Source organism: Xiphias gladius, chromosome 21, assembly GCF_016859285.1.
Source record: "Xiphias gladius isolate SHS-SW01 ecotype Sanya breed wild chromosome 21, ASM1685928v1, whole genome shotgun sequence".
In the NCBI taxonomy this organism is placed as follows: domain Eukaryota; kingdom Metazoa; phylum Chordata; class Actinopteri; order Istiophoriformes; family Xiphiidae; genus Xiphias; species Xiphias gladius.
In genome coordinates, this window is record NC_053420.1 from 26,012,982 (window position 1) to 26,033,997 (window position 21,016).

At 41.0% G+C, this 21,016-nt stretch overlaps 1 protein-coding gene across 4 annotated transcripts in view; it reads right to left on the bottom strand.

Annotated features, from left to right (window-relative positions):
* Window positions 1-6,579: 6,579 nt before the first annotated feature.
* sema3fb (sema domain, immunoglobulin domain (Ig), short basic domain, secreted, (semaphorin) 3Fb) overlaps window positions 6,580-21,016 on the bottom strand; it is a 58,830-nt gene continuing 44,393 nt past the window's right edge. For 2 of the 4 annotated variants that reach the window (XM_040115796.1, XM_040115794.1), the window contains 10 exons: window positions 20,775-20,889; window positions 15,103-15,172; window positions 14,852-14,996; window positions 14,388-14,610; window positions 13,194-13,282; window positions 13,039-13,080; window positions 12,140-12,297; window positions 11,667-11,734; window positions 11,226-11,359; window positions 6,580-9,325 (listed from right to left, as the gene is read on the bottom strand). In XM_040115796.1, coding sequence (XP_039971730.1) covers window positions 8,873-9,325; window positions 11,226-11,359; window positions 11,667-11,734; window positions 12,140-12,297; window positions 13,039-13,080; window positions 13,194-13,282; window positions 14,388-14,610; window positions 14,852-14,996; window positions 15,103-15,172; window positions 20,775-20,889 — 1,497 coding nt within the window. In that variant the 3' untranslated portion in view covers window positions 6,580-8,872. Of the gene's footprint in view, window positions 9,326-11,225; window positions 11,360-11,666; window positions 11,750-12,139; window positions 12,298-13,038; window positions 13,081-13,193; window positions 13,283-14,387; window positions 14,611-14,851; window positions 14,997-15,102; window positions 15,173-20,774; window positions 20,890-21,016 lie in introns of all 4 variants that reach the window. The other 2 variants (XM_040115795.1, XM_040115793.1) reach the window with 1 other exon arrangement.

Genomic DNA, 21,016 nt, shown 5'->3' on the forward strand with positions numbered 1-21,016 from the left:
AATATGCACCGAAAGCACTTGTGCTAATTATAGATGCAGATTGGTGTCCCCTTCAGAAATTGCTTTTGAGAGATTTTTCTGTTTATTTCCCCCCAACAGCGAAATGAAATATCTGCCCTTGCCTCAACCCAGAGCAGAGCATCTGTGTTACACTGTCTCAATTATCACAAGCTTAGCACCCATCCTGGTGGGGTGTGAACGTGTGCTCGAAAAATCCCAGCAGTGCCATTTGGTGACACTTTCCAGGATACTTGAATTGCAACGTGTTGGAATAACAATGCAGAGAGCTCACTTTCTGGGCCCTCTGGGGTTTGAAAAGGCTGCCTCTCGGGAGCCTTTCTCTTTTTCGTGCCCATTGTACAATTGTATGCAGCCATCCATACAGCCTCCGGGGCTCAGGGGGATCCTAACTGTCTCTGTGTCATTGGATGACTTCATTAAGAGTGGTAGGGTGAGGGAAGTGTCAGTTTCCTGTTTCTCTCAACCAGCAATGCAGAGATGAAAGAACACTGATCAGAGCCAAGAGGAAAAGAGAATTTTACAAGGAATACCAAAATATTTCATCCAGTGGGCAAAAACCAATCTTACATACTAACTAAAGTAAAAGAGCTGAAATAGTACACATTGTGGATTGAGTTATGTAGTGGAATCAATACCGGAATACTAAAGTAACAGCAGCCAAGACTGAATCTACTTACAAAACTCATTGAACTTTCCACAGCTCTGCTTATAAGAAATGTTTCCATCTTTCACGTCTATCAGCCCTCAGATTCAAACTGATGACCCCGTTCCAAGTGAAGAATTATGATAGTGATGAATGGATGTAGTGTGGAGCATTGATTTATTAGCACGCTGAGGTCAAAAAGCAATCAATCACAACAAACTCTGCTTATCAGTTTGCTGCCTCGTCTTATTGCACACCTCTGAAGCCCCCAAGAAAAACACACATCTACTGTACGACGTTGCACTCTCTTCAGTAATGAACTGTAATCAGTGTCAGGAGCTGTGTAAGAACAGAGCTTCACCAGTAATGAAAAATGTCCAACATCCAAGAGCATCCATGATAAAATCAACCCACAGTAATTACGTTTTATATTGTAAGACTGCTCTTTAAAATTAGGTTTTCGAAGGTCACCAATGATATTCTCAGAGCGTCCGGAAGAAACAAACAGTCCAGATAATGAACAGGTTTGTGTCGCAGCACTTTATTTTTCTTCCTTCCTTTACTCCTCTCTCGACCCCTCAGAGTTATCTTGCAACCCTTTGGAGGGGACTCAACCCCTAGACTGAGAACCACTGAACTAGACCAAACTATAAAGTAGTTAAAACTAGCTCTACCTCAACCAGCTACAACAGCAAATACCAACACATTGTTGCAACAGCATTAACGATCTAACATTAGTCCTAGGGGCCCTTTTTCTGCAGAATGAGTAGTTCTGCTTTATATACTTGAGGTACATTTTGCTAGGATTTTGAATGCAGGACTTTTACCTCCTAATGGAGTATTTCATACAATGTCTATTGGTCCTTTAAGGCAAATAAACAAAATAGTACAAATTGTCAAACGTTTTTACTTATGTGCTTGTTTATTGCGCACATTTTTTCAATTGAGTGTTTGAATGCTTTGTAGATTTATTCACACTAGACAATGCTGATTATTCCATGGGAACAGTACATTAGACACTGTTGCATCCTGCCATCTGCTGGTTGACACCCTGCAATGCAGCTGTAAGCAGGACACTTGTTGTGATGGCATGGGAGCAGCAGAGGGCGGTGTCGCCCCCTCTTTTATCCACTTCACTTTTGAAAGGCGCTGGTGGTGTGCAATGATTATTCCACACTTTCCCCTGAGTCTCCTCCTGCATATGGTTACTACATGAGAAAGTCAGACACTATGAGAAGTGGGAGTTCAACAAGGCCAGAATAGGGTGGAGCTAAAATCTTTAACCCAGTTTGTGACCGATGGAGAGTTGAGGCATTAAATTAATGTCAGCTCATCATCTCTTCAGTTGACTGAGTTTAGTTTTTAACAGTGGCCAAGTCTGTAGGTCTTCAGAAGGATGCCTATGAACAAAGACCCAGTTTCATGGCATGCCAAACTTCTGTCTCTCACTATCCGACATCAGAGTCTGCGCTCCAACAATGCAGTAAGTGTCCGACAGCTCTCTAGTCTGTGAGAGAGACGGATCAGATACCCACAGAATGCCACCACTGCCTCTGAGCCACTGAACACCAGATTGGACTCAAAGATAAGACTGAGCTGGATTCCACATCTGAAAAGCCAGTAGAAAGATGTTAGTGATGCCACCACTTGGCATTATATCATGTGACAGGCCACTGTGGAGATAACTTCCCACAGTATTACGTCTCTGTTGTGTTGTGAAGAATGGTGCACAGAAATGGCTGATCAGATTCTGGTGGGTCAGACTTTGCTGTGGGTAGTTTTGAATTTACAAAATGCGGATCAGCTCCTTGGTGTTTAGCCAGTTTCTGAATCGGAGGCAGAGGTGGCCGGATTAGAAGTCCTGAGGTGATGATGCAGATATAATTTTAACAGACACTGTGGGGGAGGCTGACCCTGAATATTGTTGTCCTCTATTCATAACTATCAAACTCCCACCCTGACTCCCCTCGTCTGCTCTGCTGCTCCCTGGCAAGGATCAGATAAGCAGAGGGAACAGAACTCTGTCTATGGGAAGGAATGAATAAGGGGACATCTGACGGCTGGAATGCCCTCTGATGGTTTTCCAAACCATTTGACCCATTTGACCTATTGTCTTGTGTCCTGAAAAAAAAACCCCATGCTGGCTTAAAAAGGTGCCCCCAGACATGTTCTGCTCTCCACATTTTGAAATGTGTCACTGAGGCTAATTGAGCAGATGAAGTTCTGTTTGTAAGATGGCCTTTGTGACATACACATTACATGTAGAGTATATTCAGATCCCCAAACAAAAGTATGTTGTGCACTTATTTGTGAAGTCACAACAGAGTTGCAACCAAAAACACTCACAAAGGAACAAATGTTATCTGCACTCAGATCCATTTTTATTTATAATTTATACAAGTAAAAAACAAAAATGCAACATTTTTTGTAGCAGTGCTTCTTCTAGTTTGCTCATTATCTTTTAAACTTACATGAATTATGAACCATCTGAGTTGGCCTGAGAGTTCAGAGAACATGTATTCCTTGGTACTTATTCATGTACCAGTTTGTTATGGCATACTATGCTGGGAAAATATTTATGCTTACAGGTGCCATGTGTGTGTGTTTTTTTTTTATTAATTAATCATAAGCGCACATTTGTTTTGATAAATTCCAAATAATCAAAATGACCTGAAACCTTCACAGAACTGTTGGCCTCTGTCAGTCAGTCCACTGGCATTTTGTTCACTGGACTGAATTTTATTAAAACATCATACATTTTGTGGCACAACAGTGCTAGTAACAGTACCGTCCCTTAAAGGATAAGTGTGGTCATATTATATATTTTTGATATTGTCAACAAATTCTATGAAAAGAGCAAAACCAAAATTAAATTAATCCTACTAACAAGTATAGTCTGTGTATCCAACGCTGGATATGTCTTATTCCTCTGTGCTACAGAGCTCCATTGTTGTCCAAAAACATGTTCCTGAAAATTGCCCCTAACAAATACAGTATTAACTCTTGCTTGATTAATGTTGGCTAAACACTACAGTTCCCAGCAGTTACAATTAAAGTGCATATTCATTACACATTTTGAAGATTTAGATCTTGAGCAAGAACAAATTGGCTTTGGGCTGAGAGCAACAAAACTGGGGAAATCAGAAAGTAATAAGGAGGGATTAACAAATTATGGGTTTTGCTGTTTTCACAGGATTTGTTGACAATAAGAAAAGTACAGAATATCTACAGCATTATGATGTTGCAAACTGTCATCACAGAGTGCATGTCATTGAGTTGTGAGCTGTTCAGTCAAACTCAAATCAAACAAATGTTTATAGGCTTGTACAGGTAAAACTACACTAAGTTTCGCACGTAAAAGCCACAATTAGTTATAATTATTATTAAGATAGATTTTCCTAAATTAATAATCTGCCGACCTTTTAGATTAATTTTACGAGCCCTTGTCTCGATCCTCCCAGGCTACCAGGTGTGTTAGTATTCTCACATTTTGATAGTAATTAAAAGTATGTATTATATACTGTTGCCTACTGTGTAAAGGTTCAAGTCACTTAAGATGTTTAGATTCTTATCCATCACTCAATAGCAAGAGGGAGGTGAAGTGCTGAGGCATGACAACAACCCCAAATATACAGCCAGAGTCATAAATAACTGTATTCAGAGACAAAAAGAACACAGATTCCTGCAACAGATGGTCTGGCCCCCACGGAGCCCTGATCTAAACATCATGGAGTCAGTCTAGGATTACATGAAGAGACAGAAGACACTGAGACAGCGTAAATCCACAGAGGAACTGTGGCAAGTTGTCCAAGATGCTTGGAGCAGCCTCGCTGCCAAGTACCTTTAAAAACTGTGCACAAGGGTACTGAGGAGAACTGGTTCTGTTTTAAAGGCAAAGGGGGAGGGGTGTGGAGGTGGGTGTGTGTGTGTTTGTGTGTGTGTGTGGGGGGGGTGGGGTCTGGTCACACCAATTGATTCGATTTAGGTTTTTTCTGTTTACTGCATTTTGTATGAAGTTAACTGAAAAATAAAAACTATTCATGGCATTATTTTTGAAAGCATCCATACTTTATTTTTGGTGCCTAAAACTTTGCATGTACTATATATAAAGTATACAGTACATATTATATATACATGGTACGTATTGTATATAACTTCATGTATGTTTTGTGTTTTAATCCCTTCAGTACAAGATATGGTGCTGTCATGAGGTTATCCTCTAACATTATTGTACTCTACGTACTTCCCTCCGCTGCTCTTCCCCAACTGCCCCTTTTTCTTCTCTATCAATCTTCTTCTCTAGCACTTTATTCCTGACCTAGATTGTTGTGGGAGAATGTGAGTCACTCCTGGGCTGATCCGTGGTCAGCTCTGCCGTCTTTTAGGGCTTTTATGAGGTGCGGCGACTCTGCTGAGCTTGATTGACACTACTCTGACCTGACAACAGCCTGTTCCCCTCGGGGGCTGTGAGCCAGAGTGGTCTTCATGATCTCCCGTCGCACATTGCATCTGAGTCATTATTGGATGGAAACAATACGGATTAAGGGATGCTGAGAGTTCGAAGCTTCATGAAATATTGTACAACAGATGTACAGAGAATAACAATAGTAGTCCCTAATGCCCTCATGTAAGCATAAAAAGTACTGTAAGAGACTTTGGTGAACTTAACAGATAATGTTTCAGACTCTGCATCAACATTTAGACTAAATGTATAAGCCCTACTTGAAAAAAAACTTAAGCTCCAGTCTCTAACTAGCACTAACCCTTAACATTAGCAAGGTGTAAGGTTCTAACTTAATATCTAATGCCAACATTAAATGTTAGTCAGCTAATGTGCCATTAAAGCTTCATTTGTTTTTTACGGTGGTACTTGTTTGTCAGCATAGTTACATCACAGTTCTCATGATCAGCGGGACTTTTGTGTTTTAATCTTTAAGTTTTGAAGACAGTGTGAGTTTAATGTTTTAGCCCTGGACTAACATAAATGTTTGCTTCTCCGTCAGGCTAACATCACCTGCACGCTAGCAAACATCAACCAGGTTGTATTTCTTTTTAGGTAATTTTGGATCTTTCTCATGTAGCTAAAGAATATTTAAGCTAGTGGTTTTTACATGTTAAACAACTTTATGTTTGGCGTTATTTTAAAACCTGAGCGGGGAAAAATAAAAGTGAAAGTTTTCTGGTTAAATACTTTTTACAGGAAAAAAAGACAGCTAATGGAGAAGATCCAAATTATGCCTGGGGACCCTAATCTCTTCCCCTTGGTTGTTAAACCTGCCAGATGCAGCTAAATGTAATCCAGCCATCATTAAATTCTTTACATCTACTGTGTTTACTACATTTACTGAGACATTTCAAAATGTCTTCTTTGAAAAAGGCCTATTGGCTGCCATTGACTTTGTCTCATCTTATGCTAGCCTTTAATGGAAAAAAAAAAAAGTAAAACTAGTTAATTTTAATAATTGTGTTAATGAAGATAGACTACATCATGATGCACAATAGCACTGCTTTGTCAATAGCTTGTTGTACTATACTTCATCACTTAGCAGTTGAAAATGTGAGATGATCTATTTATTGAGATATGTCAAAGGTAGAATGTCATGTTGTTGAGAAATTAGCATCGATTAACAACCCTGTAAATCTCCTGCAGGTATAGTCAGATTACCTATTGAACGATAAAAATCTGAGTTAATGAACCTCTAAATTCCGATCAATCCTCATTTGACTGTATTAATTTATGGGGATTAGGATTTTACATAATCCATATCTATTAGGCACAGAGGAAAAGACACTTAGATAGAGTCAGAGAGCATATGTCATCCAGGTGTTCTACCTTCCAATGGTTTCATTACAAACACAAATGCAATGTGTATATTTTATACAAATGTGCATACATATCTCTTTAACAGGTACAACTTTATTCCAAGGATCCAGAGGCTTCTGGGCAGAACATGGAAAACATCCAGTATCAAGTCAATCACAATGAAGGGGGGGGAGCATTCCATTCTTATAAAATATAGAGCTTTAATTTATTAGGCAGCAACAACAATGGAAAGGGAAGATAAAAGTAATTTACACAAGTCATTACAATAACATCACCTCTGTGCATTTAGTGTTTTTTTTTTTCTTTTCTCATAAAGTCTAATGATGCAAAAAATACAAAACAAACAAAAACACTCAAAAACTAAAGACACGTTTTTAAAAATACCAACAAATTGTACAGCCTCTCTGCTTTTTTTCTGCTGTAGAACCCCTGGTCTCATTTGAAGGAGATGATCAGGAGCTGTGATTGATTCTGGGAATGCACACAAATCCCAAATTGAGGAGCAGACATGGATACCCCTGTATGAATTATGGATGCATCTTCCCAGGGGCGTTCATTTTGACTTTCATTTGGCCTGAATAGAAGCTCGACAAGGTGTGTTAAAACCCACTTACTGGCAGAATGGTACAAAAATTCACCTTGATAACCACACCCCAATCGTATATTCTTATACATAAAAACTCCATTAATTTACTTCTTGGGGAACTGCTGTACTAATATTTTTAACAGAACAGTGTACTAGAGGGTGAGCATAAAAATTCTAATCAATAGAACCTGCGCTTACTTCTTCATAACACCCCTCTCTTCAAATTCAAACTGCCTCACTCTATGTAATTAATATGCCACTTGGCTGCATTTTTTAAAAATAATGCTATTATGTCCTATCCAAACACAGAAGCAAGATAATTTCACTTTATACTTTGACAGAACTACATTCATGCCTATGAAAAAATGTCTCATGCTTCATACAGGAGTAGGTTTGAAATGAGGGCATCTTTAAAGCATTTGTTTCCCCCATTTTGCCGTACTGAGAAAGCCCCTCAGACCATACTGTACACCCCTAGAGATGAAGAACAGAAAAAAAACGACCACACAGTATCTTATCAGCATTACAGTACAAATACAGGTTCATGCACACAATGAAAGCCAGCTTCCCAATATTTTGGTTAGTGTCACAACATTGTTACAATGCTCTGTTGTGCATATGGGCAATTATTTTTTTTTTCCACATATGAATGTCAAAGGAAGAAAGAACAAAAGATACGTTGTGTGCTCAGATCTAACAACTGCTGCCTGATCGGGACACGTCTTTCATTATAAACTGGATCTGTTTTCCCACAAAAGTTAACTATACCTTGCCCGAGTGTGCTTGTTGCATTTGGCCCCCGCCAATGTCCCTTGAAAGTAAAAAATAATGCCCTTTGCGCAAAACCTAGACCCTTTATTGCACCTCACTCTCAGTTCAAAGGATGTTTGTGTTTGAAAAGAACCCAACCAAAACTGATCTGATGCTTGCTTCTTTCACTGATGTACCATTTAATAAACTCGTGTTCATGTTTAGCGAATGTAAATCTCCCTAATCGGAATTAGTATCTGGGTTGGCAAGTAGCAAAGATGCAGCATCTTTTTACAATCAATCCTTCAATCAAGAAGGAAATAGAGGAAAAAAACAAAGGGCAAGCACCAGTTTTCTATGAAAAGGCCCAATTACAACATAGGTTCCCATGGAGAAAAGTACTGTTTTCCCACAATCATTGGGACCATGTGTCGATGGCCCCCTTGCAATATTAAGTCTCTGTCTGCATGCGGCCACAAAGAGGTTGCGTCACCATTTCTGAAGTGTTCAGAAATAATAGAGTCCTGGCATTGAGTCAAAGCAAACAAGAAACAAAAGAGATCCCATCACCCCTTCATCAACAACTCATTTCCCCATCACAGAGAGCTTAGTTCGCTCCAAACAGCTTACATGCCTGATAACACATTCCAAACAGTCGCCAAAGGTCATATGATGCTGACAGATAAGTTTTGTAGTGACAGTAACAGCAACAATAAAATTAACAACATCAATAATAACAATAATATTTGCCCCAAAGGTACCTATACACAAAGAGCATGTTTTTTTCTATAAGTACAAAGAAATCCACAGAATGATACTATATACAACCTACAATAAATACTGTGTATCATATATCTTACTGTTTGAGAGGATGTATGTGGGGTTTTGTTTTTAAGCCTCTTTTTTCTCAGTCTGCTTTTTTTTTTTTCCGGTTTGTGGATTTTTTTCTTGTAGCTACTCTCAATGAGTCTCTCCCAGTTTTCACAGGGTGGGTGGGGGTTGGGGGTGGGGGGTGGCTGAGGGTGTTTCAGACACAAAGCTGGGCTCCTCATGTCTCTACCTCCTCCTGCTCCTCTTTCTCCTTCCCCTCCCCATGATGCCGGCGGTTGCGGGGCTTCTTCTGCTCCTTGAGCTCCTTCAGGTCTTTGGCCTTGAGGGCGCCCAGCAGCGGGTCTCCGAACTGCCAGTAGTCCTGGCAGTACTGATTGATCAGGCTCATCTCTGGCTGGCTTAGGATGGTCAGCAGGTCCTTGTACTGGCCTGCGCTGGGGGTCCACTGGGTGCTGCTGGAGTGGATAGAGGATGGCACCAGCCCTCCCCCGCCCTCCACCAGCAAGCTGTTGACGGCCCGGCTTGACAGCACGACCAACTGCAGCTTCACCAGCGTGTGTTTGAAGTTCTTCTCCGTGGCTGTACACTGGTACATGCCAGAGTCAGAGGGCTGCAGAGACCGCAGGAGCAGACCTTGTTCTGTCTTCAAAACCCGACCATCAGAACGCATCTGCAGAGATAAAGACACAAAAACCTCATGAAAAACCTGTGACGTGTGCATTAGGGGTGTAAGGCAAATCTACTATTTCCAAATTTACCAGTTTATTATAGGAGACGTGGGTGATGCCTCCACCTGAAGTTTTTAGAAATCATCTACACTACGCATACTCATTTTCTGTGTTTCTGCCATTCATACTCCTCATGCATATCTGAACTGTATAACTTTAGCTGCTAATAAAATATACAAAATAACATTTGTGACACAATATTTCAATCACATAGCAAAATTCATTAAAAATAAAGGAAAAAAGTAAGAAAACAGTAAGCCTAATATGAGGCTAAATAACTGTTTATAGTCCAGGTGGTTTTCAAAGTGGGAGAACACAAGTCAGAGTTGCATTGGGCCATACTGCATGATTTTTCTTTAAATCTGGAGGTATTGTATGTAACAGGAGGAAGCCCACACAAATGTAAAGTTGGTCTAAAGTGTCTGTCATAAAAAAAGAAAGAATACTATTGACAAAAAAAGCCATAATATCTCATTGGTCCGTACTGTATGTAAATATATTTTTTGTTTTTAAAAGAGGATATGTCATGCAATAGGAAGTCCAAAAGAAAATTAAGTTGGTTGATGAAGAAAATTGCCTGAAATAATAAAAATAAAAATTTAGAAGGCTATTTTGACCATTATACACTTGTGAGACGCTCCCTAACTTCATCTCCTCAGTTTCCCATCACGCAAGGTGCCAGGCTTCGGTACGGGAACCCAGGGTAAATATAGCACCTATGCAAAATCATTCAAGCTGTATCCTTCACCACATAATGAATCTTTTTGTTGTTAGCCTCTAGCTTATTTACATTTTGGCATACTACTGGATTACTTTGATACTGAAGACAAGGTCTGACTCTGATGGCCATGGTGTGTGTGTGTGTGTGTGTGTGTGTGTGTGTGTGTGTGTGTGTGTGTGTGTGTGTGTGTGTGTGTGTGGTTTGTGTGAGTTTGTGTGTGATGTTTCTGGGTTTTGATTTGACTGAGATATGAAGAAGTATTGTCATGTTTTTGTGGCAAATTGTCAAAGACAATTGTGGCAAAGACTATTCCTGCAAATACTTGAGTGTTGTATGTATCTGTTTAGAGCCTATTATCTATCCATATCTAAATAATGTATTCATATTCGTTTAAATCACTATTGTCTTGGACTGTGTTGTGGATTAATTTCCTTTATTTAAAAAAAAAAAATCAATTCAAATGTAATGAAACAGTAAGTAGTGGTGTAACTATATTATTTTATCTCCTTCTTTACATCTACACCCAGGATTATGAATAGGTGACGACAGCTTTCTTTGCTCTGAATCAGATGTGCGAGGCAGCAGCAATGTCGGCTCTGCCTGTGGGAATAGAGACCATCCAACAGAATGGTCAATAAAAGAGAGGCGGCAACACTACATAGCTCCACAATAAAACTTTAACTAGTGCCTCAGGGTTGTATATCATAGCAGAGGGCTTCTTCACAGCTTGCTTTATGTGTCCTTCTCCCGGGCCTGAGGACAGTCAGAGGTCTGCGTGAGAAATCAGGCATCGTTCAGCCAGAGCCTGAGTTACTTAACCATGTTAACAGATAATCTGAAAAGAATTACAGTGGACTCATTTTTCACGTGTCATCCTGCATATAAATCGCCAGCTCTCCATGACAACAAAGTAAGAAAAGGAAATAAAATACTCTGGTGGATATGTCCAAAAGAAATTATTCATGTTCATCTGTGGAAATACTCATATGTTATTAACCCATGTCAGGATAGTTCAAGCTGATTCAACACTTAAGGAAGTTGATATTACACTTTGGATACACCATAATACAATATGCTCATATAACCGGAAACGTTGAGAAATACACTTTGTGGTGGCTCACCTCTTTCCTGCGGTCGCTGTTATCTCTCTGCAGATGCCATTTGATGACAGCGTGTGGAGAGCGGGCCTGACACTCCAGGAAGGTACTGCTTCCCTCCACCCCATACTGCACCATCTCCAGAGTGTTCTTATTGGCTGCAGGGAAGAGCGAGACGGGGATTTCCATGGCAACCAAAACACTCATTACCATGAGCTCCTAAGGGCCAAAATCTCAGTTGTGGTAAAATCAAAGTCCTTCTAACAATACGGCTTTCACAGATTACCATAAAGCCGCCAGAATACAGTCATTACAGCCCATAACAATGGAAACCTTGAACCTTGACTTTGGAGTAGCAACAATGAGACTTGTCATTATTTCCAACCTTCTGATTTCATTAATGAACAAATAGAAGGAATAAAAACAGAAAAGAAAACTCAGGAGGTTGAGGATCCTGTGTCTTACCGTTGGAGTTGAAGCCTCGGCACTGGCGGATGGGGTTCCCGTACTTGACGTCCTGCCTCCGGCTACGTCTAAAGGGGTCAGACCAGTATTGCCGAATAAGGAGAGAAAACATCATAAAGCAACCGCAAGCCATTCAAAGCCATTCAACAATACATTAAGACATTACAGTATTAAATTCAAATGGAGATAACCACGAACCACTATGCCACTATGTTATTATGTCACTGCAATGTGTAAATTTACATCATTTATTGTTTACAGTTATAATACCACAAGCATATTAGTGTAGTGTTAACCACGGTTCACCCAAACACCATGACGAACACATTATTGAAACAGATTTAAATGCCATTAAAACAGCCATTCAGCCATCGATGCAGTCCAATTTAAGCATCATACAGTACGCCAGGCGAATCAGTCAGATAGTTTATGAAGTTAGTCTGACTCATGCTATCACTGCTGTTGGCGCTCACCTCTTCTGCGAGGCGGAGTAACGGGAGCAGGACTTGCCATCCCAGGCACAGTAAGGATCTCTGGCCAGGCAGCAGTCAGCACAGGCCTCGCCGTACACATCGCACCGGTGGAGAGCCAGCTGTGTCAGCCCTACCGCAGATGACACATACAGCTGTTGCTGTTGAGAGAAAAGAGGATGGAAAATGGTGTTTAACACAACACTGGACAACACTTTGATTTTTAAATTGAGCCAAATACTGTATGAGGAGGCAAATAGAGGCCATTATTCAAATTTTCAATAGTTGATTCCAAGGTGTGCAATTTCACACACCAGTAAAATACAATCTAAATAAAATCTTTGAAACTGCACAACTTGAAATTGACTATTGAAAATTACAACAGGAGAATTCAAACAACAGAAATCAGGTAGTTGGTTTTCAAAGAAAAGTATTTGAGTCCTATAAATGCAGTGTGTGATTAAATTTCACAATTCAATCATGCACTGTGCTGAAACAGCAGCAGGCTCTGGATCAACTGGGAGAATACTGAGCTCATCTCTATCAGGTTGCCATCATAATTTTATGATCAGCTGTCTGAAATTCATCAGTCTGGCAGGCTGTGTGTAATACTAACTCTCTGTCTGTGGATTGATGTCATACCATGTAGAAAAGGCCAAGTATTTTAATCACTTTGAAAAACAACACTAAACTTTAATGTCTTTTCCATATTTCTCTTTTTCATTGTCTCCCCTTGTCATGTGAGTTTTATAAGAATTATGAAGCAACAGGGAATTACAGCTGTATACATGTAGCTTGTGACCTTTCCAGATTGTGACATTCATTTCCTTTCTTTGGAAGGTGGCTTCTTTCCTCTTTATGTCAGAAAAGGTTAAGTAAATCTGTTGCAGAGACATGCTTACCCTTTTGGATGAAATCTTCATTGTTGTAATCGGAGTAGGGACCTTGATGGAGAAAATAATTTATTTTTGAGCACAGTATGTTATCTTGATGGAAGTGCAAGGAGGTAAGATAAAGTATGACAGAAGAAGAGAAATGATTGGATAAAAAGACTTACCTTGAAAACCTCTACCTCCTCCAGAACCAGCTCCTCGGTTTGCAGATCATCTCTGGGCAGCACAATGACCTTCTGAACTGTCCCCTTGTCTGTGGACCACAATACACACCTGTCAGCTACACACCTGCAACCTCTAACCCCTCCGCCTGTGAACAGCCCCTTGGTTTCCCTTCTTATTCTCTCAGCAACGGCCAACAAGGGATAATCCTCATATCAACAGGCTGCACTGTAGTCTTCACTTCTGTCATGTGGTTCTCTCCAGTTTAACATTTCCTCAATGACATGAGGCTCTGTTCCACTTAGTGTACTCACCATGACAAACCTCTTCTGTCATCCTCAGCTTCATTCTTACCCTGACCTATTCATTTGGATGCCATAAAACATTCCCTGGCCTTCTCTGGCATGTTTGATTTCTGTAAAGAGTTTGGCATTCCAGTGAGCAGGACACCTGAGATTTATTATGACTTCTGCAGTGAGCCTCGCCGCAGCGCGGAATAGCTGCCTCTGACAAGCAGCTCAAAGGACACACATTCCTCCACAGAGGCCGCCATCACACACAAACCCATTAGTGTCCTCCCCTTCACAGATGAACAAAGACGCCAGTTAAGAGGCGTCATATGCAACATGTGAGGGCTCCATACTGTGCTGTGGCTACTACTGTCAACCTGGGGTCTTATTAAAGATTTGAGGCAAACAGACAAACAGACAATCTCTCTTACACCAGTGGGCAAGATTAAGGTGATGACTGTAACCCCTCCTCCTCCTCCTCCTCCTCTTACCCTTCTGTTTCTTTTCTCTCCCTCCTGCTGTTGATCCACCCCTGCCCTCCAGGTACAAATCTCCTGTTGTTTGCTTCATGTGAACAGACCGAGGTACAAACCCTTGCATTGGTTAAATTTTCACTCGAGCACAAAGGCAAGAATGCTCTTCACTTAATGATAAATGATTGCAAAGGAGACAAGCCCCCCATTTACAGCGGATTTATTTCCATGGGGGGATTTTTCTTCTCCATTATTCAAACTTCTTCATTCACCATTCTCACTCTGATCAAAGGGTTCACAGGTTCAGACTGACTTTATTTACACCTTAATCATTTAAAAATAACCCTAAAAGAGCTATGATGAGTTATAAGCAGACAAAAAATTGATATTTGGCTCCTTCCCTCATTTCTATGGCACTTTACAAAACACTCACCAGTTCCTAAAAAGAGCACTTCGTAGTTGCCATCTGCAGCTGTCACCTGGTCCACAGTGATGGTGGTGAACTCATAGTCCACGTTGGTCCGAACCACCAGGGGGCGCTTATGTACCGGGTACACAGCATTATACATGGCTGGGTGATTTCTCATAAAGTTAATCACTTCATCTGGATAGTCCTTAGTGGACTTCATGTTGGGGGTGAACGTACCTCCAGGGCACTGAGGGAGAAACAGAAGCATTTACACTCTTAGTATTCAAAATCCATGAAATAAATGAGATAATCATATGAAAAAGCATATTTGAAAGCTTTTCTTGCAGTAATATTTTGACTTTGGTTATGCTGGTGCGATTATCTTGTTCACATGGTTTCTATTTGAGGACCAAGTCAGAGAGAAATCACTGATGTGCCAGTTGGCTGTGGGATTTTCACGTGTGGGGTCAGTATGAGGTGAGGCTCACCGTGCCAGGGCGAGGGTAGGGGATCTTCCCAGTGTAGGCCACCCATTGGTAATTGGGACCCTCCTTGTGGGCGAAGGGTCCATTGAAGACCATGCGGATGTCGGCCATGGAATAGACACAAACTGCTGAGCCTTTGAAGACAGAACTGTGAGGTGGAAGAGAAGAAAAGTCAGGAAAATTGATCTCAAGTAACAAACACAGAGCCTATTATTGCTGTTGTGTGTATACAGGATCTGTAATAGTACACTAACCCAGAGACAGAGAAAACTCCATATATCACAGGATTTTTTGTATCCTGTGTTGGCTGTATGTAAACATCTCCTGTAAGGAAAAAGAGAGAAATCACATCAGTGTAAATAGCGGGCAAAGGAAACATCACGATCTACAGCACAAATGCACTTCTTTACTAATATTTACACATCTTTCACTCAATTCAACCACTCTTAGCCAGAAAGACCTTTAGGTTACACATCCCTGGAAGGAAAAGTGCACCAACAAACAGGCTTAACCCTCATCTTTGTTGAAAAGACATGGTATCCATTACTGAATTTTGATAGTGAGTAATGTGGGCTCTTGAGTTGTGTCTTTATGCTTCTGCGAGAGTCCTTGAAATCAAAAAATTGCACCAAAAGAATAAAGGTCAGGGATTCATGTGAGTGACTAGTTGCCTTTAGTTTTGCGGCAGTAAGCCTAGTTCATAACAAGACTGAGTGCAGCGCAGCTTAGTGCTTTGAGATAAATGCTAATGTCAGCAACATGCTCATAATGACAGTGCTAACATTCTGATGCTTAGAGAGTATAATGTTTACCATGTTAACCGTCTTAGTTCAGCATATGAAGTATTATAAAGATGGAGGTGTAGGATAAACAAAATAAACAAAATAGACGGAAGTGCAAAGAAGGTAATATTAAGTACGGTAGAACAAGACTAAGAGTTTATAGCTGTGCTAGCAGCTCTGTGAGATTGTATTTACAAACAGTGGCGCTTTGAGCTAAATATTAACATTCTCACGGTGACAACACTAACATGCTGATGTTGAGAGGGTATAATATTGTTTTTAAATATCTTCGTTTAGGGTGCTAGCATGCTAATTTTGGTAAGAGACGCAAAGTACAGCTCGAGCTAATAGGAACTTTGGTCACAAACCAAAGTATTAGACATAAAATATGAACATTTTGCACATTTATGGCGCAAAGTCAAAAAATATTACTATTCATCCTGAGGGGGACGTGAGTGTGTGTGCCAAATTTGATGGTTATTCATCAAATAGTTAAGGACACATTTCACAAAAAACCAACTCCCCGACCAACAGGCCAACATCGCTATTGCTAGAGTCCTGCTGCTAACGTGGCTGAAAAAGCTAAAAGGAAGACAAACACTAGCCAACAGTCTAATACAAATAATAAGGGGTAAAAACTTCTTCCTTTCAGACAGCCCTCCTGCAATTCCCATATCCTGCTGACAGAAACAGTAGGTGTAAAACCATAGCAATCGACGGTGGCAACAGGAAACTGAATGATTGCCTCGGGAAGGACATGTATGGTGAAGGCTTTACTGACAAGATAACACATTGAAACTGAAACCTTGAGAGGCTATTTCACCTAACCATCCTAAACGAAGCAATTCAATCCCAGGACCAGACACAGGGCTGTGATATTTAACAGTGGGGCTGTTGAATTGAACAGTCTGGTTATCTACAGTTTAGACTACAGCACTGCGATTGCTGAACCACCTGAGACTTCTCCTGAAGAGACAGCAAATGTGAGCATGATGTGAAGGGGTTCTCCTCCTCCTGTGTCCATAATTTATGTCTTCGACTTTGAGGGAAAGGAAATATCTCTTCTCTCCCAAGGGAAAAGTGCATCATATACTCTCAAGCCAATTCTGGAGGTCTGTAAATCATGAACGCTCACATACTCTGTCGTACAGGGCTCTGACATTGGACACTGCCCGATTTAGATCAGCCCTTTGTTGATACTGAGGGAAAGGTCCACACCAACAAATAAAGAGGAGCTAAACACGTGATGGGTGATAAGCCGTTCTCCTGTTCCTCACCTGACCTAAATACTATTCCCAGGAGGTGTGTTCACTGCCTACAATAGGACACGGGCCTTCAACGGAAACAGAGAATGTTCTCCAAACCTAGTTGTGCAGGACAGGAAAATGACCATGGAGTAAAGACACAATCGAGGAAAGTCCAGAGGGGAGAGATGGAAGGAGAAAAACTAAACTGATCAGATGCAAAAAAAAGTATACAAATTCAGATTTTTGTGCTCACAGTCCCATGTAGACCGGTATGAGAAATTACTTGTCAGGCTGCTATGCAGATAGAATGATACATGGAGGGTGTGCGTATTGTCTTTGAATCTGAACTGCTGGGTTCTGGTCTTGTCCACATTACAGAATCAGTCCAGCCTTCCTCTAGGGACTATCTACAACCGCAAGCTCATTCCTGGAGAAAAGGATAAAACTGAGAGCTAGCAGGCACATTGTCCCTAGTCCTCTAAGTTAGCTACCAAAGTCACACCCGTACACACAAGCACACACGCACACCATCATGTCGTCTTCCACAGCTGCCACAGCCGTTGCAATGGAACAGTCATGAGTTAGCATGGATACAGCACCAACAGTCTGTCATGTGTGTCACACACCAGATGATCCTTCACATGACATACAGCTGTTGCACGCTAGAAATGAGTGATGTGTACGCAAGAACACACAAGTATGTGCAAGTACGCACAGATGCCGACAAGAGACCGCTGAGGCCAAAATAAAGCTATCGAGGATGGAGCTCATATAGAGATCATGGCCTTACGAAAGCATGGGGGGAAAAGGGTATGTGATATGCAATAAAAGCTATCATGACAAGGCAGTGATGACTTAGCTCCAGGGGATCTTGCGTGTCGATAGCAGCCAGGAAAGGATCCAAATTTCACAACTCTCTTTCCTATGCTTGTATGGCAATAAAATCTCATACATCCCTTTCAAATTTCAACTTCTGCACGATCAACCTTTGGGTTTTGGGCGCTGTCTGTTTCTCTTTGTGTCCGTCTCTCTTTCTCTATTTGACTCGCTTCTCTCTCTCTCTGCCTTTTCATCCCTCTAGCTATTGATTAGAGACTTGTTTTACAGCAGCCCTCATCTAAAATGCAGCAGTGCCCTCTATTGTTGTGAATACTATTGAGTAGAAAAAGCATCATAACACTGTTTCAAATCACTATGGGTCATGTACAAGTTGTCAGATAGAACCAATAAGTGCTACATATTCCAACTGTAAAAACTCCCCAGGTCTCAGCTGTACTTTGCCATATTGTCTTTCTACATAAGACTACCACACCAGGCATACAGCTGGTCTGGACATTTCAACAAATTCTCAGTAATGATTTGTAAAGTCATTTTTATTAAAATTCTTGGAGGGGGGCTTAGTTTAGCACAAAGACTGGAAACAAGGTGAAAAAAAAATCCTACCCCTACCAGCACTTCCAGAGCTCTCGAATTAACATGATATATCTTGTTTGTTTAATCCGTGCATGTGAAGTATAAAACCCACAATTTGTTGTTTTATGGGAGGTTACGTGTGGGAATATTTGTTAGTCAGGCGCAGTGACTTCCTCCCCTGGTTGCCAGGCAAACATTGTTGTTTTCATCTTTCACTTTTTGTGCAGATTAGACCCAAAATTCATGAAGGATTAATTAGTGAGTGTCAGAGGTGCTGGGAGGCGGATTTTGTTGCCTCTGGACTGAGCCAGGCTAGCTGTTTCCCAGGTTTCCAGTCATCTGGCTCCTGGCTGTAGGTTCACGTTGAACAGACAGCTATGAGAGAGATATCAATCTTCTCATATAGCTCTTGGCAAAAAAGTGAATAAGCGTGTTTCCCAAATTGTCAAACTAATAATTTAATGACCTACATTTAATTTGCAGTAGTTAAAGATCCATTTGCCCTTTGGAAATCCTAAAATCTCCACTTTCCTCTGTAAAGACAAACCCTCCAGGGAAAGATCTTTATAAACATTCAAACTAGATGGTAAATGTGAAGCTATTAGCATGAAACTTAATCACAACCAATTTACTGTCCCCTCTAGTAGTCCTTGGCAGGGATGGCTGCTCTGCAAACTGGCAAGTGCATGTGTCTTTCTTTCTCCATGGACATGTCTGCGCTGACATGAGTGCCCCTGTTCCTGCACTAGTCTGTTCCACCACCCATTTACAGCCTTATTCAGTCACTATCCTGAAAATCATCATCAGCGCCAACAGATGTTGACTCTCCAACCCTCTTAGAGAGCCACTCTGCACTGCACGCCTGTGTCAACAGAGACCTGACCAGTAAAGACAGAACCTGCATTTGTAAAGGCAAAGTGAGCCCATTCCCACTCAGAACCGCTTTCACGTAATTTAGGTGAAGTGTCTGCACACACAAAAAGGCCACAGAGTTTTCGAGTGCGTGTCACTTGTGTGTCGAACAAAACAAAACATCTTTTAGAAATGCAGGCGGGTTGAGTTAAAAGCAAGGAGCGTGTCAGTGAGATAAAGAGACAAAAAGCTATCATTGGATTCAACAGTCATGGCACTTTTCATTCCTGAGATTAGTTCAAGAGCAACAGTAGCCTCACGCATCAGTCCCTTATCACTCTGTGGCTCTATTTTAAACCAGTGAGACAGAGAGAGAGATTCCTCTCGAGAGGCTAATATTCTCACAAACAGTCACAGACATTCCTGCTCGGTGATCTAATATGCCCGCCACCAGGCCGCCCCCCCCTTACACACACAAAAAACAGGCACTTTCGTTCAAGACACCTTGAAAGAAAATGAAAACTACAGCGGTGAGACTGCCTGTGTGTCATTCACATTACAGTATGCTGTATGGGCCATGTGATGGTAGTGGGCTGCCATATGGGTCATGGACTGAGCTCTGGTGTGTAATGCAGCTGATGTAGTAGAAACAGCAGACCCTGCAGTAGACTGTTCTCTGCTTAATATTTCAGATGTGATCATACATGACAGGAAACTGAAAATTAATATGTCAGATAAATCCAGTCGTCATTCTTGTGCTTTTTCCTTGCCATTCGATACCTACTGTCAAAATGATTAACTGCACAAAGAAGAAATTTTGGTGTAACAAAAGTTCATTCTAAGAATGTGTTAGCAATACAAATACTAATACGTTTGGTGAAAAGTAGTATTTCTTTGTATAAAAAATGTCCATTTTACTACTCCGTGTCCCTGATAGACACAAACTTTTACATTTGCTGCTCTGAACACCTGGTCATAACATCCGATAAAATAGATGTCTGTGCCCCAGGTGCACAGCAAATAAGGTTTTAAGAGCTTAAACAGTTACTCAATTAGTCAATTAGTGGATAGACAGAAAATTAATGGGCAACTATTTTGATAATCATTAAGATGTCTACGAGGTATTAGCAAAAATACCAAATATTCTCCGGTTCTAGCTTCTCCAATTTGAGGTTTTGATGCTACTCCTTCTCATATAGTGATGATAGTAAACTAAACATGGTTGGGTTTGGACTCTTGGTCAGATAAAACAAGACATTGGAAGACATCATGTTGGACTCTGGGGTATTATAGTGGCTGTTTTTTTTTAAACATTTTTCTGACATTTTCTTGACGAATCTATTAATCAATTAATCAATAAAGTACTCTGCAGATTAACTGGTACTGAAAACAATTGTTAGTTGCAGCCCTGGCTGTGTTTGATGTTTTCCGGCAGAAGAACAGTGACAGCCTTGGCTGACCTGACAGAGAAAGCACCACCTAAAGAAAAATCCAAGGAAAAGACATCACAGTGCTAGGAGCATGTTTGATTGACAAGGAAGTCTATATAACACCCCCCACCCACACCAAGGAATGTACAGATCACCATTTCAGCTGAAAACTGCTTGCAGTTGTAAAGGTCTTTGTACTCACGGAGCTCATCAAAGTGCGTCTCCATGCCGTCGGCCCCGGGCACCGAGCAGATGAGTCTGGCCTTCAGGAAGGTGCTCCACTTGTTGACCAGACAGCAGTGGCCCCCGTCATCATTCTGTATTTGAAAGGGTGGAAGAGACACAGAACAGTTTCTCCATCACTCAAATCACAGCACACTCACATCCTCCTCTGTCCTCCAACCAAAAACAAACCCAGGTGGAGCCACCCACACATACACACGC